The sequence below is a fragment of the Apodemus sylvaticus genome, chromosome 17 (assembly GCF_947179515.1).
Source record: "Apodemus sylvaticus chromosome 17, mApoSyl1.1, whole genome shotgun sequence".
In the NCBI taxonomy this organism is placed as follows: Eukaryota; Metazoa; Chordata; class Mammalia; order Rodentia; family Muridae; genus Apodemus; species Apodemus sylvaticus.
In genome coordinates this window covers 70,432,328-70,456,546 of record NC_067488.1, presented here as the reverse complement: position 1 = coordinate 70,456,546, position 24,219 = coordinate 70,432,328, and the positions used below count along the sequence as shown (strand labels likewise).

Below are 24,219 nucleotides of genomic sequence, written 5' to 3'. Positions count from 1 at the left end.
AAAATTGCTAATGTTGATAGATACCCAATTAGATGACTACACTGAATATCAATGAATTGCACATTTAAGTGGATGAATGAAGCCAGGCAATGGTAGCTCACACCTATACTTCCAACATGGAAGAGGCCAATGGAGCTAGAAAGACAACTCAGATACTAAGAGCATTTATTGTTCTTGCAAAGGACACAAGTTCAATTCCTAGCATTCATATTGGGCAGGTCACAATTGACTATAATTCCCACTCCAAATGATCTGACAGCCTACATTAAGATCAGCAATATCATGCAAGGTAATTTTAAAGAAAATGAAAAAGGGGAATGGAGAGATGGTTCAGCAGTTAAGAGTTCAACTGCTCTACCAAACGTCCTATGGGTAAAGGCACCTGCCACCAAGCCTAATGGCCGGAGTTCAATTCCCAGGATGCACGTGGCATAAGGAGAACCAGCCATGGCATGCGCACGCCCCACTCAGCAAGGAACACGAAAAATAGTCATTTCCTTTAATAAAATTAGTATGTGGAATTGTATGTAAAATCAGCTAAATAAAGTCAGGTGTAGTTGTGTACCCTTTTAATCCCAGCACTCGGGAGGCAGAGGCAGATAAATCTCAAGTTCAAGGCCATCTTGGTACAGCTAATTCCAATAGAGTCAGGGCTACACAGAGAAACTCTGTCTTGAAAGAAACAAAACAAGCTAAACAAAGAGAAAGAATGCCCGCAGACCCCCTAAATAAAAAGATAAACAGGAGAGGTGAGAAGGTGCTGTAATCCCAGCATGTAGGAGGCCAACCTGGGCTACAAAGAATGAACCTGTCTCCAAAACACACTAATTGCCTCAGAGGAAATGAAGCCAGTCAGTCAGACTTACCGTCTTTGAGACAAAGTCATGCAAACGCATGCCTCCATTATTCTGAGGAGTGCCCAAATTGTCTGTCTCAGTTCTTGGCTCCAGTGGCCTGCTGTTCAGAGCAGAGTCACTGTTCACAGGTTGTAAAGGTCCTAGAAAACAATCAAACTTAAACTTTTGTCATAAAAATGTTTATCCTTAAGAATTTTATTTAATCCCATTTTAATTTTCTCCTTTAAACATCACTTTTTAAAAAAGATTTATTTATTTATTTTATGCAGATAAGTACATCACCATTGCTCTCTTCAGAAACCCCAGAAGAGGGCATCGGATCCCATTACAGATGATTGTGAGCTACCATGTGGTTACTGGGAATTGAACTCCAGACCTCTGGAAGAGCAGCCGGTGCTCTTAACCGCTGAATCATCTCTCCAGTCCCATTAACATCACTTTTAATATAACTAGGAGTAGTAAACACACACACACACACACACACACACACACACACAGTTTCCAAGAAAAGCTACAATTCTCCAGTAGTAGTGCATCCAGCCTGTCCAGCCGCCCAGAAGGAAAGGACAGCAGACACCTCTCAGGGCAGCATCAGGCAGGCAGTGAGAACTTCCTACCCCAGCACATCCTGTCTCAAGAGGCTGCTCAGAAACCAACTCTCAATTTTAACCAGTGTTTTATTTAGTTTTGGTAGCCAAAGCTAGTCTCAAACATGATTGATTTGCCTGTCTCAGAACCTATGTGGTTCAACTCACTTTCAGGTATAAGATGTCATGCCTGGCTTTTCTTTTTGCCCTTTTTTCCTTCTTTTTAAATTTTTTTGACTTTTATTATTTATGTGTATTGAGTGCTTGTCTCAATGAATCTGTGCACCACAGGTATATAGTAGTGCCCAAAGAGACCAAGAGGGTGCGTCTGATTCCTTAGGTCTGGAGTTACAGATGACTATAAGGCACGCTCTGGGTGCTAGGAACTAAACCTACGTCCTCTGTAAGAGCAGCTGGATTTCCGTCTCACCATATATGCAAGGACTGGTCTTGAAGTCAATATGAAGCCTAGGCTATCTGCCAACTACCAATCCCCTGTCTCAGCTTCCAAGTGATCAGATTACAGCTATGTGACACCACAGCCAGCTCTGTGGAAATAAGGGTAAAATGTAGCTATAAGTCCATCAGACCTGATTTCCCTCGACTCCTGGTCCAGGATGGCAATGTCTCAATAGTAGACACAGCTTCAATGGGTCCACCATCACTGGGAACAGTCACTGTGGTTTTTGCAACTATTGATTCATTTGCCTGAAACAAAAGTCATAATGAAAGAAAGATAAACAGACTACCTTTGTTTCTATATAGGTATTTTCCAGTAGGTAAAAATTCCCAAATCCTGAATAAGACCTTCAGCCCTAAGCCCTTAAATTGAAATCTTATATACTGCAGGAGTATAGATACAGCAAAAGACAGTCAGACCTACAGCTGACAGTTCTGACTTTTTTTTCTTGTTTGTTTTGAGACAGGTTTGTGGCTTTGTAGCTCTGGCTGTCCTGGAACTAATGTTAGACCAAGCTGCCCTCAGACTTGCAGATATCTACCTGTATCGGGTCTCCACAGTGCTGGGATTAAAGGCGTGTGCCGTCAGCTGAGCTGACAGTTCCTACTAATGTCCACTCAGACGGACAATAAAGGATCTTACTACATATACAACTCTCTAACGTCCCTTAAATAACACTTTAGTAATACTGACTGCTACCACACTATGCAGATCTACTAACTCCTGGTGTGTTTAGGACCCCACTTCTCTGGCCCTGACTCCTCTTACCTGGTCTACTGTAGAGCCAATGGAACACGTTTTCTTCACAGGCCCAGGAGGGCCGTCGATGAACTGTCTACTGCTGGAGCGCTGGAGAGGGAATAAGAGCAAAACTTTGGTGTCAAGTAGAACTGAAACCCAGAAAACACAGTAATCCTATCAGACAGTACATGCAAGTTCTAAGAACCAGGGCTACAATAAATAACAATGTGTTCTTTCTCACAGGGCGTCTGTTAAACAAACACAAAAATGCTTTCAGAACTATAGAAAAAAAGAGACAAGCTTTTGAGACAGAATCAGAAAAAGTAGAACTATAATCCTATCTACGGACATGAAGTCTTTGGAAACACATCAAATACACTAAGCACGTCAGCACAGACAGAGCTCCATATCCCATTATACACATGCTGCTTCTGAAACAGATATTAGAGCACAAAAGTCTTGCATAAAAAATTCACATGACAACTCAAACCAAACTCAAATATATTCTTTCTCACTCTATGAAGATGTAGCCCAGACCCATAAAATAAACTAAAGTAGAATCTTGCCCTGAGTCTCTACTTCAAGCAGTATCACTATGGCCCTATGGGACTGGTGAGATGGCTCAGTGGGCAAAGGTGCTTACTGTGCAAACCTGAGGACCTGAGCTGGATTCCCAGAACCCACAGGGGCTTGGAGAAGAGCAACCCACGTGCACTGAGGTAAGTATGCATGTGCCTGCACTGACATGGCCACATCAATACACACAATAGTAATGAATAAAATTTTTTCTTTCTTTCTTTCTTTTTTTTTTTTTTGTGTGTGTAGATTTTTTTGGTATTTTTCGAGACAGGGTTTCTCTGTGTAGCCCTGGCTGTCCTGAAACTCACTCTGGAGACCAGGCTGGCCTCGAACCCAGAAATCCGCCTGCCTCTGCCTCCAAGAGCTAGGATTAAAGGCGTGCGCCACCACCGCCCAGGGAATAAAATTTTAAAGTTAAAAAAGTATTGCCCCAGTAGCATAATTCATTTGCATTTTGTGCTTGTCTTGATATAGTCCTGGCTGTCCTGGAACTTGCTCTGAAGACAAAGGCTGTGCTAAATCCACCTGCCTCTGCCTGGACTAAAAGTAGGCACCACCACAGCTGACCTACATTTTGTGATTATGCTTAATAATGTCTAGAGATGTGTCAATTTTGTATCCAAATTTCCCAAAAAGAATAACTATTACCAATAGGGACTTTTGTTGGTTGGCTTTTCTCTTGATGTTTATGTTGGTATTATGTATATGAGTATGAGCCTACATGCATGTGTGCATACCACCCGCATGACTATAGCCCACAAAGGCTACTAAAGGCATTGGGTCCTCTGAAACTGGGGTGTCAGACATTTGTGAGTCACCATGTGGGAACTCCATCTAGGCCCTCTACAAGAGCAGTGCTTCTAACTGCAAGCCATCTCTCAGGCCTGTTGTAAATGTAGTTCAACCTGGTCTCATATTGATAAGTAGCCCAGGCTGGCCTCAAATTATGATCTTCCTGACTCAACCTTCTTTGTGTGAGGATGACAATATGGGACATGATGTCAGGCAAAACAACCCTCTTATTCTATAAAATATAACACATCTAAACATCTGAGCCTGGTGGCAAAGACTTCGATTCCAGGCACCAGGAAGTCTGAGGCAGAAAGACGAAGGCTGGCTTAGAGAGGGGTTCAGGCCACCCTGGCGTGTGGTGAGGAGGCACAGTGCGTGCACTTGGCATGTGGTGAGGAAGCACAGTGCGTGCACTTGGCGTGTGGTGAGGAGGCACAGTGCGTGCACTTGGCGTGTGATGAGGAGGCACAGTGCGTGCACTTGGCGTGTGGTGAGGAGGCACAGTGCGTGCACTTGGCGTGTGATGAGGAGGCACAGTGCGTGCACTTGGCGTGTGGTGAGGAGGCACAGTGTGTGCACTTGGCGTGTGATGAGGAGGTATAGTGCATGTACTGCCGTGCTTCAAGCCCACTGGGGCGGACGGGCCACAGGGACATACATACCCTCTTTTCTCGCTTCTTCATTTTGAAATTCTTCACCAAAGAAGAATCCCAGTCCTGTTGGCAATTAAACCAGGTCAATCTCTTCCCATGGTTGGGTCACTCATAAATCCTACGCAAATAAACTTGTAGCAAACAAGTAGGACTACTTAACTTAGAGCCCCAGGAGAGGAAAATTAAGAAGGTCTCTGGCATTTGTTCCAAAGCTGCAGTTAAGTTAACAGGCTTCCTTCACATATTGAAGCAACTGTAACAGAATCAGGAAGCAATGCCGCAGAGACAGGGAAGGTCAGAGAGCCAGCTCCTGTCGTGATCACTTCAGGAGCCTGGGTCTTTACTGCTCATTACTTCTCTAATTAGTTTTAGAACTTAGAGAATAGAAGACATTGTACTGACCATGTGAGATGTGACTCTTTCCTCAAGCAATTGTTACTGTCAACTGTGTCGCTTACAAAGTTAGCTAACTTTAGCCCTCAGTGCCCTCCTCCTTGGTCCTAGGAGCACGTTTACCCTTGAATGCTTTTCACTACAGTCTAGTTTCACTTCCGTTATTGTAATCACTGGCATTCAGTTTAGTATCTACCCATGATTCCCTTACTCCTGGTTACCCCTAAAAACACAGTTCCTAGAAACAGCAAGAACAACAAACAGTGGCTCCACAAGACTGCAGTTCCTCAATTCATGGCCAAGTAACCACGCTGTGGGTGATCAGGTCCAATTTTAACAGCTAACACTGAAGAGGTTTTCCTCAGAACTCACCTGATGTTTGATTATATATACCTAAGACCTGTCCTGTATCATTCCTTATTTCAGAAAGAGGTTTCCCAATATTTATAACCTTAAAATGGACATTCTCCATTTTAATACTTCTCTGGTTGAACAAGCAAAAACACTACTAGGCATGTAATAAGTTCTTGCTATCTGCTTTTCCATCAAAAAACCAAATACTAAAAATTTCCTGTGCTTTGTTTGATTTGCGGGGTTTCAGCCTTCCACAGAAATGATAAATTACCGGTGGACTAACAGTCTCCTCAACATTAAAGACTAAAATCTCAGTAGGTATATGAAATACTACCTTTTATACAGAAATTCCACCAGGTCTGCTGCCCATAAAAGGTAACATGTTTAGACATAGCAAACCATTGCTTAACTGCTTAACACGCTGCTCAGAAACTCAAGCCACACCCTTCTGGATGGAGTTAGGGCTTTAGTTTGCTTTAATAATGTGAAGGATGGCTAAGCCTTCCTCGAGAGCCAGATTAATTTGGAAATAAGACACAAATCTATTCACCTCCACAGCAGCAAATGAGCCTTCCCTGTGTCTACACAGTAGACACAAGATGGCCACACCAACTACATGAGACTGCAAAAATTTAAAGTGAAAACACCTTTCCTGGTCCATCTTGCTAATTTCTAGGGCTTTAACAAGTCATGACATAATCAATTACTACAGGTTCCTCCCAGAAACCCTTCAGAAATTTTTACCCTCAAAGCAAATCCTGAATTTCACATTCTTACTCCAGAAACTAAATATTTAAGTCAGTATCTTATAGCTTGTGTGAATTTATATTTTAAATTACTAGCTTAGAATCTGTAACAAATCAGCTAATACAACAGTCATAAAGGATAGCCAAGGACAGGGGCAGAGATGCTCCTGCAGGAACAGGTTAACAAAAGTAGATAACTCTAGAAATCAAATGTTTATTACCAGTGACTCATCAGTCTTGTCAAAGCTGATATCTGATAAAATGGAACCAGATTCATCAATCGTTGACAGTCTGGATTAAAAACAGTAACAGTGTTAGACACAGAACACCATAAAACATAAAAGCCAGCAGTATCTGACCGTCGCACTGGTCAGGTGATATGACACGGCTGAAGCTGAGCTGCGGGAGCTCGCACGGCCTCCATGGAGTAAGTGCAGACCAGCTCGGCGAGCACTGCAGCCAGGCCCATGGGACTTTTCTTGCTAAGTGTGTATGTACTACAAGGATGCAGGCTGAGGTTCAATCTGATTCCAATCATGTCTGCTGCTGCCTACAAGTGAGCATTACCCAGCGCTGGGCTTTTGAGTTCTGTTGCTGTTTTTGTTTTTTCTGAGACAAGGCCTCTAGCCCAGGCTGCCCATGAACTTCTTTTGTCACAGGAGATGATTTTCAACTTTTGCAGCAACTAATGCTGCGATCACAAACTCCAGGCTCAGTTTGCAGGGTGCTGGGAACTGAGCTATACTAGACTCTGTTATCTGGGTCTATCCCCAGCCCCAGCATTGGCTTTTGAAGACATTAAGCCCAAGCTGGAGATAGTGGTCCATGCAGGTAATTGTAGCGTTTCTGATGCACAGGTAGGGGATCAGAAGTTCAAAGCCAACCTAAAATATGAAAGACCCCCACCTCAAATCCGGGCTGGGTTGGGGCAGGAGTGAAGGCTAAGAGATACTCAGTGAGTAAGAGCACACACTGTTCTTCCAGGACTGGAGTTCAGTTCCTGGCAGCTTTAATCTTCTATAGCGCTCATTCCAGGACTCAGTACCTTCTTCTGGTTTTCATGGGCACCTTCCACACACAGGTTACCCTCACACATAAACACTCATATTTTTAATCTTAAAAAAAAATCACAATCGTATATTTTCTTAGTGATAGACTGCATATGAGCTGGGCAGAGCAGCACCACGGCTCTAAACCCAGCGTTCAGGAGGAAGAGAAAGGCAGGCTACACCCCAAGGCCCTATCTCACCCAAGCAAACAAAGGAAGATTCCCCACGGACCAACCAGCCTACAAACCGAGTAACTCCAATGGTATAAGCCTCTTCCTATTTATTGTGCTGGAAGTATTACACCCAAATCCTGGCTGAGACTGTTTTAGTGACTGTGGAACTAAAATGATTGTCTGGTCTTAGCTCCCAGCAGCCACAAGAGCTCTCCAGAGAATAAACAAGGCAAGTATTGCTGAAGAGCTGCTTCCACCTTCTCAGTCCATAGTTATTGTACAGGAGTAGGCATTGATGTGTAATTTAACACCAACATCAAAATTGTTCCCACAGTGAAACAACATCCTAAGCAAAGCTGAAAACACTATGAAAGCAAATGGGAGGTAAAAGCTGAAAACACCATGAATGCAAATGGGAGGTGGGCTTTTGGCCTCCCCCTCCCTCACCTCCCCTTGCCCTCCCCTAAGACTCCTTCTGCTTTGTTCAGCACACATCCCGGAAGCAGTATATTTAAGAGGTCAGATAACGGGACCTCTGACAGCTGTGTTGCGTGTGATCAGATAACAACAAATGCAGTCTCCCACCTATTGTTCCCAGCGTTGCCAGCTTGGCCTCGGTTGAGAAAAGCCAGAGCTGATTTTTGTTCCTCGCTTAGCTGAATACTGCCAGATGTGTCACACATGAGTATATCTCGAATCAGCTGAATCTGTTGTTCCTACAGACCAAAGCAGAGTAAAACATCATAACCAGCCAGAGAAAAGAACCTTCACCTCAAATTTATGGGATAGGCAGAAGACATTAAAATACATTATGCAAATGGGCCTTCAGGAAGGCATTACAACAATAGAATATTAATTCACATCAAGCCCAGACTGTGGCCGCTTCTGATGAGTAAGAACAACCCCACACAGAACAGCGAGATCTCCGCTATGAGATCGCTAGATTAAACTGCTCCTCCAAGGAGAGTGATCTAGAATGAGCTCCAGAATAGATCTCACAGAGCAAAAATATTTAAAATGTTGTCTTAATCAGAACAATTATTGGCTTCTTTTATGGATCAAAGAAGGCAGTCACGTTTCTCTAATTGTTGAAACAAAATATATTAAAATAGACATGAAGCTGTAACGCAGACAGTTAGGGCGTCCTGAGGCATCTACACTGAGCTAAAATGGATTAGTTCCCTTGAGTAACGCTCTCCATTGCGCCATGACCCACCCCGACGCATCAAGACAACTGTATTCCAGTCACACTGTTCGACCATGACTGTATCCAGCCCTTTACTCTGTGCTAGAGAGCCATGATGACAAAGGCCAGGGCCACCAATTCATAAAAGGAGGACAATGTTCTTTGAATTTATAATAAACAATATAGGCTGGTGGCATGCCCCACTAAATCCATTATTCAGGAAGCAGAGGCAGGAGGATCACCCCTGAGCTTAAGGCCATCAGGGATTATATATTAGAACCCTGTCTCAAAAGACACACACACACACACACACACGTACAGAATAGCAAATAAATTGTACTAGATAAGTATTCTCTAATTTCCTTCTTGTTCTCATTTTAATTCTTTAAAAAAAAAAAAAAAAAAAAAAAGCAGTGCTGGAATCCAGGGCTCTGTGCATGCCAGGCACACATTTACCAACTGCACTGCATCTTTAGCTGTTTTGTTTTCATTCTCTAAACCATCATTTGAAACCTGTCTAGTGAAAAACAAGTTTTAAGCCTAAAGGAGAAAATACATTTTAATTTCAAACTAAAAAATTCAAAGTTTCAAACTATGAAACTAAAGTCTGTGACTTCAGTAGTTTCATCTCTAATCACAGGCAAGATGTCAAATGAGTTCTTTAGCAGCAGAAGCTGGGTCTGTATGTTCAGTAGACGACTACATCTTCCCACCCCATCGCCCGTCTGACAGCGAGCACACACCAGCTTGGCGCACTCAGCCTCTGCGCGCTGCCTCCGCTTGATCTCCACATCCACCTGGTTGCGGGCATGCTTCAGCTTGACGTCCAGAGCGCTCCGCCCGGTCTCGGCCTTCAACAGCAGGTCTTTGAATTTCTCCAGCTCCTGGTTGGTTCTTTGATATTTCTTTCTGAAGTCCTCGAAGTCCTTCACGACCTGGATGAATTCAACTGAGGACAGGTAAAAACTTCAATAATCCAAGTAGCAGAGACAGCTGTTCAGATAAATAGGTCCTAGAGTTAACTTCATCCCAGATATAAAGTCTAGCTGGACAATGGTCAAACAGCTGAAAATGACCAGGGACAAACCCTGTTTTTCACTATGGACAACAGCTTAGCAGACAGCAGTTCCTGATTCAATAGGGCCACACACTCTTGGCCTCACCAGGGCATCTGCTATGGCGTGTGTGACTCATTAGTCACCTGGCTCCAGATGTCACCAATGTGGAAAGCTCCTGAACAGAAGGCAATCAAAGAGGGATACCTTTGGGTAGCTGTCACACACCAGGACAGTCACATAAAACAAAAACAACCTCCTTCACAGTGATATATTGCTGAGCCAGAGTTAAATAGCAAATTCAGGTATAACTGCTACAATATGCTCTTGTAGATGTGGATATATATTATAGATATCTAAGGCCTATAATTCCATTCAGTTATAATTATGCAAATATTGATTAGAAAGTAAAAAGCCAGTTGCTTTGCTGTTTAACGGTGCCCTGAAGGGTATGTAAACACTCCAGGATAAGAGCAGAAATGATCACACTGGCTCTTGGAAAGTCACTGGTGGCAGAATGTTCAAACGTCTGCAAAGACAGCACTCCTAAGCAGCATGGAGCACCTCAAAGCAAGACACCTGGCAGTGCTCATTTTATCTCCTGCTGTTGGCAAAAACTGCGGAGTTAACCTCAGCCTATCCTCTAAGCATCAGTCTCCAGCATCATACAGGATAAAACTGAGCCACATTCAAGCTACCATGAAGCTACCAGATTTATGAGAGTTTTAGGTAGGACATTTTTGCTATACAAATTTAAACCATGTACAGAAATACACAACATACAAGCAATTTTAATATGACTAAACTTCCAACTTAGTATACAAACTCAAAAGAAAATTCAAAACTCAAAAGAAATTGAGCCAGTCCCATGGTGGTACACACCTTTAATCCCAGCACTCAGGAGGCAGAGGCAGGCAGATCTCTGTGAATTTGAGGCCAGCCTTGTCTACAGAGTGAGTTCCAGGATAGCCAGGGCTATACAGAGAAACCCTGTCTCCAAAAACCAGGAAGGAAGGAAGGAAGGAAGGAAGGAAGGAAGGAAGGAAGGAAGGAAGGAAGGAAGGAATTAAGTGGGTCATAAGGGAACTTATGTTAGCAGCAAACTAATTTTAGCAAAATAAGATAGTATGAAAGTGGGCTGGAGAGATGGCTCAGTGGTTAAGAACACTGACTGCTCTTCCAGAGGTCCTTAGTTCAAATCCCAGCAACCACATGGTGGTTCACAACCACCTGTAATGGGATATGAAGATAGCTACAGTGTACTCATATAAGTAAAAATAAATAATATTTTAAAAAAGATAGTATGAAAGTTATTTTGGACAAAGTAATATCAAGCATCAAAAATTAGGGCAGGAGAGATGGCTTGGTGGTTAAGAGCACTGACTGCTCTTCCAGAGAACTTGGTTCAATTCCCAGCAACCACTTAACAGCTCACAACCATTTGTAACTCCAGTTGCAGGGGATCCAACATCCTCACACAGACATGCAAGCAGGCAAAACACCAATACACATAAAAGTTGTTTTTAAAAAAAAAAGGATAAGAAAAATGATAGCTAGGTGTGGTGGTAGACACCTTTAGTCCCAGCACTTGGGGACTAAAGGCAGGCAGATCTCTTTAAGTTCAAAGCCAGCCTGGTCTACATGGTAAGTTCCAGAACAGCAAGGACTTAGGAGAATGAGGCAGGAAGAACAGAGCTTTTAGGCCAGTCCAGGCTACTTAGTGAACTGGAGGCCTCCCTGTGTGGGAGCATGAAGAACAGCTGCAGGAGGTGGCTTTGTGCTTGTAGTCAGGAGGCCAAGGCCAGAGGACTGCCATGACTTCAACTGTCTGGGCTATAGTATGAGACCAACCCTCTTAAAAAAGAAAAATAAAAAAGCAACATGCTTAGAAATCCAGATTTTTCCCACTTCATGGAATAAGAAAATGGTAATGCTCACTAGTCTATGAAAAGACACCCAAGAAAGAAGAAAGAGAAAGCAAGCAAGAAAGCTAGCTAGCTACATAAAGTTCACTTACAAACATGAGCTCGGGGGTAGAGAGGACCTGAGTCAGTTTCCTAGCGCCCATATCGGGTAGCTCACAACTCCCAGTAACTGCAACTCCAGAGACCCCTTGCCCTCCTCTGGCTCCCATGGGCACCCAACACACAGAACAAACACATTGCAATAGCCTTTGGCTTTGGCCATAAGTAGCCATCTTTTTTATTTTTTTAAGGAACCTCTAAGTACACCAGCTTTCAGATTTCAACACACTTCAGCATTATAAAACCCAGATCTGCTGGGTCCCTTTTTATTTTGTTTCCCCCATACTTCCTCCCCATCCTCCACAGTCCAGCTCAGAATGACTTACTGGTTTCATTTCCTTCATTGATAATCTCCACTCGGCGCACAAGCTGCTCAAACAGAGTCCACAAATTCACTATTGTAGTATCCATCTTTCTGCCAAGAAATCAAATATATATTAGGGAAGCTGCTTTATTTTATCCCCCTTACAACAGATTCAACATCAGTCTAGTAAATCCATCAGTGACCAACACCTGCACACTATCTGCAGCCACCATTGTAAGAATCTCAAGCCAGCAATTTTGTGTGTTCTTAATTTATATTAAAACATCTTTTATTTTGTTTCTTTTTTTGCCTCTCTCTCCCCCTCCCTCTCAATGATTTAAGAGATCTGCCTATGCTAGGATTAAAAGCATGCATCATCATACCAGGCTGCTTGTTTATATTTTAAGACAATCTCTTACTGTGTTGCTCAGGCTGGCCTTGAACTCACAATCTTCCTGCCTTAGCCTTCCAAATGCTGAGATTACAAGCACATGCCAGATTGAAGTTGCAATAAAAGACTCACTTATGAAGCCAGGCTGTGGTGGTACATGCCTTTAGATTTAGTCTTGAGATGCAAAGGCTCTGGTTTGGGGCCAGCGTGGTCTACAGAGTGAGTTCCAAGAGACAGAGAAACTATCTCAAAAAACAAAAGCATGACCAAAGATGCCCGTGTAAACTAGGAAACCACTGAGGACACTTGCCTTCCCTGTCTGCTTCTACTCCAGGCCCTCACTCCTCTCAAAGTCACTGGTGCTAACTGCCTTCAGTAGGAATGAGCATCTCAATGGGTTATAAACACCACCACAAAACATGGCTCTTCAAATCTAACTTAACATTTTTGTTACTTTAATCTATCAGACTTTGAAAACCTATAATGTAACTTAAAATGTTTATTTTTAATTTCACTTTTGGCTAATATCCTGTCACAACTGTCTCTTAAAAGGCAGGACGTGGTCAGCACATTTTTCACCAATGGCACAGGTGACATCACACAGTGATTAAGTAGGGAAACTGCCAGCTCAGCAGCACAAGAATTATGTCTGTAGTGCGGGGCTCTCTGTTAGACTGCATGCAGAGACTGTGTCTAATAAATTTATACTAAGTATAGGAGAAGGATTATGTTTTACCACTCTGGCATCGGAGAGACAATACACCACCTTCACAGTGACAAGGGCAAAGGAAAAACCATTTGTAGTGTGCTCTGTATAGGGAATTTCAGGCTTTGTGCTTCCTCCCAAAGACCTGCTAAATATTACATTATAAACTCGGGCCTTCCAGGCAGCTCTGTTCCAAAGAGACGTCAGCCAGGAATAGATTAGAAAAACAAGTTCATTTAGTGGTCAAGAAGGACATTTACTGAATGTGACAAAAATTATAAAGGAAAGAAAATAGTCAAATTTCACTCAAAAATAAAATACTTTTATAAACACATTAGAGGATTCTCATGCTTTTCTTATCCCTGATGCTCTAAATCACTTTATCTATCTAAAAAACAATTTCAGAACTCTATTTTGAATTTTTAGTGATTTTTGTAAATGTTTGTAAGACTGTACTGCAAGCTATGACATGAAGAAATGGACAAAGGAGCTGGGCAGTGGTGGCACAGACCTTTAATCCCAGCACTTGGGAGGCAGAGGCAGGCAGGATTTCTGAGTTTGAGGCCAACCTGGTCTATAGAGTGAGTCCAGGACAGCCAGGGCTACACAAAGAACCTGTCTCAAAAACAAACAAACAAACAAACAAAAAAACCCAACAAAACAACAACAAAGACAAGAAAGAAAGGGACAAAGGAAAAGAAACAAACAAACAAAAACTAAACTCCACAAATAAACAGGAATGTGTGAGCATAAAAATATTTTGTATTAAACACTACAGAAATATTCATTTGTAGTTATGAAACAACTGCTATAACAGTAATTAAAATGAAATAAAGTCCATCAGTTCCAAGCTTGTCTGCAGCACCTGAACAGGGCCGGAACCATGCTCTTCACATGGCCACACACAGATTTGGTTCCAGGCAACTAACACAGCAAGCTGGTAAGCAACCAAACTAAGCGCCGATCAGAGTGAGTGTGGTGCTGAGGCCAGCGGGAAGAGGCCCACAGACTTAACACCCCACAAGCAGGTGCTGCAGAGCAGAACACTCAGCATGGACTCACAGGGTCATCTCCACTGGCTACCAGCCAGCAGCTCTAACACAGGATATTGATCTCTTCTACCTCAAAATCCTAAGTGAACCCTGCTTCTGCCTTAACATCATAAACGTGTCCTGCAACCCAGAACAAGAAGGCTTCTGCTAAGGGACTCAGACAGCAGTTTCTGTGGCAACCGTGGTGTTGATGATGGAGGGAGCGGCTTTTCTGGGTTTTGAGACCTGGTCTGGAACCCAGAGATCTGCCTGTCACTGCAATTAAAGACGTGCACCACCACAGCAGCAAAAACTTTCTTTCTTTCTTTCTTTTCTCCCTTCCTTCCTTCCTTCCTTCCTTCCTTCCTTCCTTCCTTCCTTCCTTCCTTCCTTCCTTCCTTCCTTCCTTCCTTCCTTTCTTTCTTTCTTTCTTTCTTTCTTTCTTTCGTTTTTTTGTTTTTCCAGATAGGGTTTCTCTGTGTAGCCCTGGCTGTCCTAGAACTCCCTCTATAAACCAGGCTGGTCTCAAACTCAGAAATCCGCCTGCCTCTGCCTCCCATGTGCGGGGATTAAAAGCGTGCACCACCACTGCCTGCCAGGCATACTGTGCACTAAAAGCTCAGTACTAGAGCTAAAGGCAGGATAGTCACAAGCTCCAGACCAGGGGGTACACAACAAGACCTCGTCTCAAACAACCACCAAAAATGTGTCTAAGTGACATTAAGACCTGAGCTGACCCTCTCTGCTTGTGACCTTCACAATGCACGCTGAACCTGAATTCCTTCTGCACCAGAGCTAGAATGTCAAGGAACTGGGTGCCCTTGCACAAGGGCCCAAAGGACTTGGTGGCCTCATTGCTCTTCTGCCACATGCTCTTCTTGTGCAAAGGACTTGGTGGCCACATTGCTCTTCTGCCACATAAAAAGGTGTCATTATGGAAAGAAAGGAAATCCTAACCAAGCCATCTCCCAGCACTTTCATCTTAAACTTTCTAAACTCTTAAAAAATAAATGAGAGCTGGGCAGTGGTGGCACACGCCTTTAATCCCAGCACTCTGGGAGGCAGAGGCAGGCGGATTTCTGAGTTCGAGGCCAGCCTGGTCTACAGAGTGAGTTCCAGGACAGCCAGGGCTATACAGAGAAACCCTGTCTCGAAGAAAAAAAAAAAAAAAATCCACCCCCCCCAAAAAAAGAAAGAAAGAAATGCCTGTTTGGGGGTGAGAGAGGTAAACAGAGAGCCCCACCCATGATGTACTTGCTGGGAGAGCATGAGGACCCAAGTCTGACCCTCAGGATCCAAGTCAGACCCCATGTCTAGGAGGATAAGGACCCTCCTGCACAAGCCTAAAAACCCCAGTTCAATCCCACAGACAAAGGACTTCCCGAGGTTCCCCTCTGACCAACACTTTCGTGCCTCTATGCTGACTACAAAATATTATCCTACACAAACAGAATGAAAAGGAGAAACAAACTCTAAGCTGAGCAGCTGAAGTACACTTCCAACCTTAGCCTTGGGAAGCAACAGAAGGACCCTGAGCGCACCCCCAGGGGTCTTGGTGAGCCCAGCAGGTGTGGTGATGCAGGACTTTGCCTCCATCATTTAATCCCAGCACTGGGAAGGCAGAACCAGTCAGGTCTCTGAGGTAAGGCCACACATAGTAAGACCCTATCTCAAATAAACAAGCAAAAAGCCCACAACGGACAACTCCTAAGGGAACAACACTGGAGGCTGGCCTGGTCCCTGTGTGCACCCACAAAATACCTATTCTTCATAAAATACCCACTTTAAGTATCTCGTTACAGCAGCAGAGATAAAAACAGAATCCTCCCCTTTCCTCAAGCTTCTTTAGTTCGTTATTACTCTCTTCCCTGTGTTTACTCCAGGGAGTAAGGGTTAGAGGTTGGTTTACTGTGGTTTTGTGGGGGTTTTTTGAGGAAAGGGCTGTTTTGAAAAAGCGCAGGCTGGCTTTGAACCTATAACACTCCCAACTGCTGATAAGACATGAGCCACTCTGCCCAGCTAAAGAAAGCAGCCATTTCTTAAAAGCAAACTTGATTCCCAAAACACAGACTCACATGATACATTGCACCATAGTAGCTGTCATACCGAGTCTCACACCAGTCTCCTTGATGTCTGTGTACCTAGGAGATGGTTATTTAAAATCCTAATGCTCTAAAGTAAGCAGAGAGGCACTTCTTAGCTGTCAGTTCCTCCTGGTTTAAGCAGTATCCTCCCTAGTGCCAAACATTACCTAAATTAATCCCTCAAATTCTCTGAATTCATCCAACTACTCTACTCCAGCCACTCCCCAAGCTCTGACAGTTTGCCACACCAATTTCTCTCTACAGTCTGTCAACTGGAGTGCTGTAGTTCTCAAGGCGACTCTACGTGCTCACCGTCCCAGAGACACTATTCTCCCTTCTCCTTTATATACATCAACTGTCCTACTGACTTCCAGGTGTTACTGTTGGTTCCTGAAACAGGGTCTCTCTCATCATGTAGCCTATGATGGTCTGGAACTTACTCTATAGACCAGGCTGGCCTTGAACTCAAGATACAACTGCTTCTGCCTCCTGAGTGGTAGGATTAAAGGTGTACACCAGGCCTGGCTCTAATTCTCAAGTTTTATCTTCCTATTTTCTTTTTCTTTTCTTTTTTTTTTTTAAGATTTATTTATTTATTATATGTAAGTACACTGTAGCTGTCCTCAGACACTCCAGAAGGGGGCGTCAGATCTCATTACAGATGGTTGTGAGCCACCATGTGGTTGCTGGAATTTGAACTCAGGACCTTTGGAAGAGCAGTCAGTGCTCTTAACCGCTGAGCCATCTCTCCAGTCCCTTTATCTTCCTATCTTCATGTCCAGTTCCAAATTTCAGAAATATCTTTGGTTTCTCCCTTTTCTCCACTTTTTTTTCTCATGGGTCAGATGGGTCAGAGTCTCATCCCACACAAGTGTTAACCACTCAGCCGGCTAGAATTCCTGCCTCAGCTGTCCTTCCTGCCTCCAATAACCCCAGCCCATACCCCCAATGATCTTATCAGTTGCTATTCAGACATACTAGTTTAACTTTACTAAATTTGAAGACAGAAATCTTGCATTTGCTGCTACAGTGTTAAAATACTCAAGCATGTAATATTTAACATGGTGCCTAGACACGAGCTAGGCGCATGATACTTCTGCGACGCTGCCACCTCAGCGTCATTATGAAATGAGGCTGGAGGCGAAGCCTCGGAGCCTATCCACGAGCATGGGTTTCCTTTCGGTCGGTAAGTTCTGAGACCATCTGCAGAGTAGGAAGGACACTACCTGCCTCACAAGAGAATGCAGATGTAGGAGGAAATGATATACTGTATAAACTGAACCCTACCAAAACTATAGCTAATGAAAACAGGAGTGGGTCTTTGTTGGTTCTGGGTCTGATAGCTGTTAATTAGATTCCAGAAGAGTGATTCACAACTCTAGTAATTTCCCCTAAGTTGTCTAGACTGTCTCCACATGAGGCTCCACTAAATTCAGAAGCACAGACTATTTTTTAAAATAGTACTACATAATATTTAATATATGCCTTTGCTGTGAATTGAGTACTAAGCTTGACATTTCACATTTTTTCTTCGTGTGAATCTAATTAACTAAGCTGCCATTTTACAGACAACTTAAAGGCTCAGAAACGTGAAATGACTAAACGTGGAGCCCCCAGTGACACCCAGGTGTCTGTTTTCTTTCCACCCTAAAACACTAAAATGTTATAAGCATCCACCGTAGTATATGCTGCAGATTTTCTCAGACACCTGCAAATCCTAACAGTCACACAAAGCACAGCCACATGTGTAAACACAGATGTCAGCTAGAACCCAGACCAAAAAGACTGCAAACTCTGACCTTCATCAAGAACAGCTCGCTTCTGAAGAAAGCTGATTTTCCCTTCTCTAATATAGGTTTGAGAATCAAAACTTGGTTTAGTAAAATATACTCCTCTTTATATGCTGGAGCTCATATAGTCTTACTATCACCTACAGAAGTGACTCTCAGGAATTATTTACGGATGACAAGCCCGCCCTTCTGCACCACTACTGACTCTCAACCCGCAATGTGGAGAGGTAAAACTCACTCAGTCTTTTCAGTGTCACTTAAGAATGGCTTTAATTTTCCTGCTTGGCCCCATTTTCACACACACACCCCTTTATTATTTAGCAGCATGGCTAGGAGACGCAGCGATGTGAGAGGAAACAGAAGCAGCTGAGCTGCAGAGCACTGCTCTCAGCTGTAGAGCAGCTGTTACTTGCCGAGCAGAGGCTGCTGCCTTTTGACAACACTGCAAAGGCCCATGTGAGCATAGGGATCTGTTTATAGAGCACTTTAAACAAAGGTGCCCAGAATCTCAGCTGCTATTGATGGGGAGACCCAGAGGTGCAGAAGTCACTGTGCTACATTCCCAATCTGTAAGTATCCCTAAGGGAGCAATTTGGCATCACCAGGAGAAAGATTCTTGGCTTGCTATGATTGCTTTGAGCCCCCAATTTAATTTCAATCACCCAGGAAAGACACAGGCAGTCCTTCAGAACAACAGACTATTACAGATCTTACTGTAGGGTATCCTGGGAAAAGCATCTATACTCCTCCAACAAACAACATTATTAGGAAAACTATACATCAGTTTTTTTTAGCTGCATTAAGAATGTTACATCACATAAGCATAAGACAAGGCAATGGCAGATTGCTTGATTTTTTTTCCAGCAAAGTATTTTAATGAAAAACATTATTATACACATTGCTGTTCTGTTCTGTCCCAAGACATTAACAGTGTAGGTTTCCTGCTGCCACAGACATACTCCCAAAGATAAGCTCAGACTAAGGTGCCTTCATTCAAAACCACTTGAGAACAACTGTTTCCCTAAGTGTCCGGCTTCTGCTCTGTCCATCCAACTGACAGAAGAAATTTCACCGTGAGACCAAAAGTTCCTATGAGCAAATCAATTGCAGAAAGAGTAAACGGAATGTTCCCGGCTCACTATGAGTGAAGACCAGAGGGAAGGAGGGAGAACTGGATGTGAGGGGTAAGTTCAGCACGCTGCCGCTGCTTCCTGCGAGGCCTACCCAGTGTCTGTCTTAGCAATCACTGAAGCCTTTTCCTAATGACAGCAACTCAGGCAGACATGTGAATATATGTTGGGGGATGGGGAAAAGAACAACCTTTAAAGAGTCCAACACAAACCCCATCACCCTCAACCAGCCCTTTGCCCAGCACATCCCATCAGAGCTGCACGGCAGGGCGCACACACAGTGTTTGATTGTTAGCATCTTGTTTCCATGGAACAAGCACTAAAGAGTTGGTGGGCTATCATTGGGCTAGTCATTGTCTTTGGATTCGGTTTTTCAGTTACCCTCTGCTGCCATCTCTAGCACGGGTGGCCCCCCCATCTAACCCACCCAGTGAAGTCTCTACCAGTCACACTATTTTAAATTCAGCCTTTTCCATAACTCCTCATTTATTCTGCTCCAAAGCACTTGTCTCCACCCAATATGTTCACTTAGTTTATTGTCTAGAAAGCAAGGACTTTGCAGAGCTACTAGTATCTACAACAGCACCCAAGGCTTGGTGGGTGACCTGACACTCACTGAGTGAGTGAACCTCCTCAGGGCCAGTTTTCCTCCTCAGGCTCAAGCTGAGTCCTTGCACAGGTTTTTTATTAATGTAGCATGGTATGAAAACATTATGGGGGGGGGGGGCAGGGCACTGCTGGAAAGATGGTCCAGCAGTTAAGGGGACTGGCTGCCATTTCAAAGTGCCTGGGTGGGTTCCCAGCACCCACGCAGCAGCTCACAACTGTCTATAACTCCATTCCCAGGGGATCTGATACCCTCACACAGATATACATGCAGTCAAATTACCAATGTTCATAAAATTATATAAAAAAGAATCTGCCACATGCCCCACATAAGATATGTATATATATATATACACATACACATATATGCATGTATGTATATACATACATACACATATATGCATGTATGTATATACATACATAGCTTTTGCTAAATACTGCCAGAGTATTTTCTAAAACTGTAGTAACTGACTATGGTGGTGCATGCCTCTGTAAGCCCAGTTACTCTGGTAGCTGAGGCAGGGGAATCCTGATTGGAAATCAGTCAAGATAGTATAGGAAGACTATATTGAACTGAAATTTTTGTCAACTGAAATTCCCAGGGGAAAAAGCCAATGTTAAGAATTCTATAAAGCTATCTCAAAAAAACAAACAAACAAACAAAAAAACAAAAACAAAAAACAAGACAGAACCAATAAAGTATAAGGCTAAGATTAGAGCTTGTGTATTTGTGGAGAGTTAGACAGATCTGCAGCCAAATTATCTGAGTGATCTTTTTAGTTCCACTAATACACCAGTCACCTCTTTGTGACTATCAGATCAAATTTTGGCCTGAACAAATCACCTTTCACCTGGGGAATGGCAGCACACAACTTGAATCCCAGTGTTTGGGAGACACAGAGGCAGGCAAATCTGTGAGTTCCAGGACATACGGGGCTGTTAAAGCAAAACCCTGTCTCAAAATAGAAAAAAAAAAACAAAACCCCGAAACAAACACCTACCTTTCATCAACCCAGAAGGTAAGCTGGCCAGCAGGCAGCACTGAAGTCTAACCCAGCGCCCTAGCAGCCTGACATGCATGCAGCCTCGTGCGTCAACGGAGTTTTTAAGGGCTAGTAGAAGACAGCCTTACTTGAACTTACACATACAGTTGAGCTGGCCTGCAGCTTAGCTGATACCTTGCCTGCCTAGCCTGAGAAGCCAGCTGGTTTCTGTCCTCAAAACTGCAAATACTGAGAACAGTAGATCACACATGTAATCTCCAAATTATCCAGTAATGCCTGTAATCCCAGCACTCCAGGGACTGGATCAGAAGTTCGAGGTTATCCTTAGCTACAAGAGGACAGCCTGAGCTACATAAGACACCATTGCACATACACAGAGTCCAGTTTATTTAGGAGTGATAAAAGATAGTGACTCCAGCTGGGCAGTGGTGGCGCACGCGCTTAATCCAGTACTTGGGAGGCAGAGGCAGGTGGATTTCTGAGTTCGAGGCCAGCCTGGTCTACAGAGTGAGTTCCAAGACAGCTAGGGCTACACAGAGAAACCCTGTCTCGAAAAACTTAAAAAAAAAAAAATTTAAAAAAGAAAAGTGACTCCAATAACCCTCCAATACACTATTGGGACTACTGCAGTCAGTCTCTCCCTCCCTCTCTTTCTTTTCTTTTTGAGGCACAAAAACAAAGCTCTCATCCCGAGGGAAATGAGTGTTCCTTCCTGACCCTGGCTGGTGAACATGAATCCAGGTTACCTAAATACCATGGTGTGATATAATCATTCTCACTAAGTTTTATAGTTAAGAACAGTCATATATCAAGGAACACTTAAAACTCTTTGGTGGGAGCTTCCAGAGGGTTTCTGCCGCCTGCCAGATTACAGTCTCAGCTTTTCTGTTGGTGGAAGCTGTTAATATAAATACAACCCAAAGGGTTTCACAAGCTAGTCAACAGAACGGTAGGCAGGTAGGTAGGTCAGTGACAGAGCTGGGCTGAAAAAAATAAAATCACCGGAGCCAGGCTCCGAATTTGCAGCTCTCCAACTCTCCACAACTAGGGATGCTCTAATTAGCCCGGTGGGAGACGGCCTAGAAGGCGAAGGCCCTCCACAGGAGGCCGCCAGGTTGCTCCAGCGCCGGACTTCTGCCCCAGAAGAGACGGTTCCTCGGAGGAGGGTAGAGGGGGCGCTCTCCCGGCCGCTCCCACGCTCGGACCTGAAGCTCGCCCAGACCCCCTGGAGGGAACCACACCCGCACCCGTCGGGCCACGCCTCAAAAGGACGCCCCCGACTTAGCACGTAGCGCCACGCCGAGAGCAGCCCCCTCCAGCCGCCCCCTTCCCCCTCCCGCCGTCCGCTCGCGGCCTCGACCGGCTTACCGAGGCTCCCGGCCCCGCGCACACGCAACCCCGTTCAGCCCGCGGTGCTCACTCTCCGGCCGCCGCACCCCAGGAGAGTTGCTGTCCACCAGCGGCGCGCCTCACTAACGGCGGCGTGAAACCCTGCCGCCAGATCCGGTTCAAAATCGCTCACCAGCCAATCACAGAGGAGATTATACTCTCGAAGACGCAAGTGTCTGAGCCAGGGGGCGGGCACAAAAGGGAATGCGCATGCGCGTTACATTAACGAGACGCCTGAAAGGCGGCCATTTTGACTAAGGGCGCACTTTTGCGGGGGTAGTGGGTGTTTCGTGGCCCGTGTAGGACTCACACTCCAGGCTCCGGCTCCCTTTCCTGTAATTATTCTAATGACCTGTTGACTAATTGCATATTATTCTTGCCTCCTGTTTCCCCAGGCAGGCAAATAAGACTCTTGGAAACTAATAACTGAATAGTTTTGGGTCTCACTATAGAATAGGAAGAATTCCAGAAGGAGACAGAGCAGCAATCATTTTAACCATATTTACTGAGCTATAATTATCCCTCCATTCATCCACGCATTCATTCAGACTTCTATTTGATGCACAGTAAGTATGCCAACTTCATAGCAAGCACTCTGCTACGAATCAGAAAAAAATTACAGATCATGTGGTCTCTGCTTTCCAGTAGCTATGAATGGGGGGAGACAGCTCAAGAAAACAAATAGAAATGCAAAATGAAGTGTTATAATTCCATGTAATAAATGGCACTTAAAATTTGGCATTGTATCGGTACAGAGGCTTTGAAAGTTTTAAAGATCCGGACCCAACATCAGAAATGCACTTTACATACAACAGCGAGCTATTCATCTTAATCTATCAGTGTACTCCCAATGTTTCTGTTCTTTTGTTATTTCTCTGTGTTGGAGTCCCTTCCTGAATTTACTAATTACTGGTGGGTGTGGCTATCAGCAACTTGACAAAATACTGGCTAGCTAGAGTTTACTAGAAACAGGCACATGCCTTTAATCCCAGCACTGCAGAGGCAGGCAGATTTCTGTAAGTTCAAGGCCAGCCTGTCTGCCTCAGTAGTCTAACTGCCAAGGGAACTGTGCCCTTTTTTGAGCTCTTTACAACTGTGGTATTTTTAAAAGGCAGTTCCGTGTGGGCGTGGTGGGACACACCTGTAACCCCAGCGCTTAGGGAGAGGAGGCTGAGAGGTCAAGACCAGCCTCTGCTATTCAGGGAGTTTCAGACCAGCCTAAAGCAAACAAAAAGGCAGATCTAACGTGGCTCTTCCTTGGTGAAAACCATTAATCGCTTCACTTCACCTCTCCTCCTTAAAAAAAGATCGGGGTCCTTACCAGGGCTCCCCTAACCCGTGCTTCCGGGCTCTCCAGCTGCCCCCCACTCCCTCCGATTTGCAATCCCGAAGTGCACCAAGCAACTGCCAGCACCCAGAGCTTTCCTCTTGCTGTTCCATCTGCCCCCAAAGCCCTTCCTGCCCTCCCCCAACTTCATTTTACTAAGTCCTATCTGTCCTTTGGGAAGCTTGAATTTTTAACTGCTTTCTTCAAAGGAGTCTATGCTGCCTGCCTCTGCGCCTTTGCTGTAAGCACTAGCTCCCTCCCTCCCTCCCCCGTGAGTCACCTCATCTTTTTCTGATTCTCCTAGTTACTTTTGTAGGGCCTTCCACGTGCTAACTGTGCTTTGGCTCAGGGATCTATAACTGGAAATAATGTCTGTCTCTTGGGGTCTTTCAGAGGAAGACTCAGACGTCCTTATAAAACTAAGCATGTGTCCCAGTACAAAGTAAGTGCTCAGTAAATGTCCCTTACCTGCCAGTCTACCGACTTCAGGAGAACCGCAGTAGGACTCCTTTGATTTACAGCTACATTTGGTAGGCAGCCCCAACAAAGTCATTCAAGTGCAGGTGGGAAGACCTCTACCAGATGGTGGCAGTCTTCCACCCCACCTCCCAATCTTCATGTCCCCAATGACGCTGGGGGGCGGGCGGGCGGGCAGGGTTGGGGGTGGGTGGGGCGGGAGCGGGATGGAGACTCTGTCCTCCTACACCTTCACCGGGACCAAGCCAGGAGCCAAGCACCGTGTCACTCAGTCCCTTTTGCCTGCTGCACCAGACTGGTGAGAAAATAAAAGCGCTCTCTCTCTCTCTCT

At 44.4% G+C, this 24,219-nt stretch overlaps 1 protein-coding gene across 5 annotated transcripts in view; it reads right to left on the bottom strand.

Moving 5' to 3' along the window:
• Racgap1 (Rac GTPase activating protein 1) overlaps positions 1-22,213 on the bottom strand; it is a 31,286-nt gene extending 9,073 nt beyond the window's left edge. The window contains exons 1-9 of one of the 5 annotated variants that reach the window (XM_052160175.1): positions 22,064-22,213; positions 11,976-12,060; positions 9,314-9,505; positions 7,970-8,100; positions 6,384-6,453; positions 4,679-4,732; positions 2,673-2,753; positions 2,035-2,152; positions 867-997 (exon numbers count right to left, since the gene is read on the bottom strand). In XM_052160175.1, coding sequence (XP_052016135.1) covers positions 867-997; positions 2,035-2,152; positions 2,673-2,753; positions 4,679-4,732; positions 6,384-6,453; positions 7,970-8,100; positions 9,314-9,505; positions 11,976-11,993 — 795 coding nt within the window. In that variant the 5' untranslated portion in view covers positions 11,994-12,060; positions 22,064-22,213. Of the gene's footprint in view, positions 1-866; positions 998-2,034; positions 2,153-2,672; positions 2,754-4,678; positions 4,733-6,383; positions 6,454-7,969; positions 8,101-9,313; positions 9,520-11,975; positions 12,065-22,063 lie in introns of all 5 variants that reach the window. The other 4 variants (XM_052160170.1, XM_052160174.1, XM_052160171.1 and 1 more) reach the window with 4 other exon arrangements.
• Positions 22,214-24,219: the final 2,006 nt, after the last annotated feature.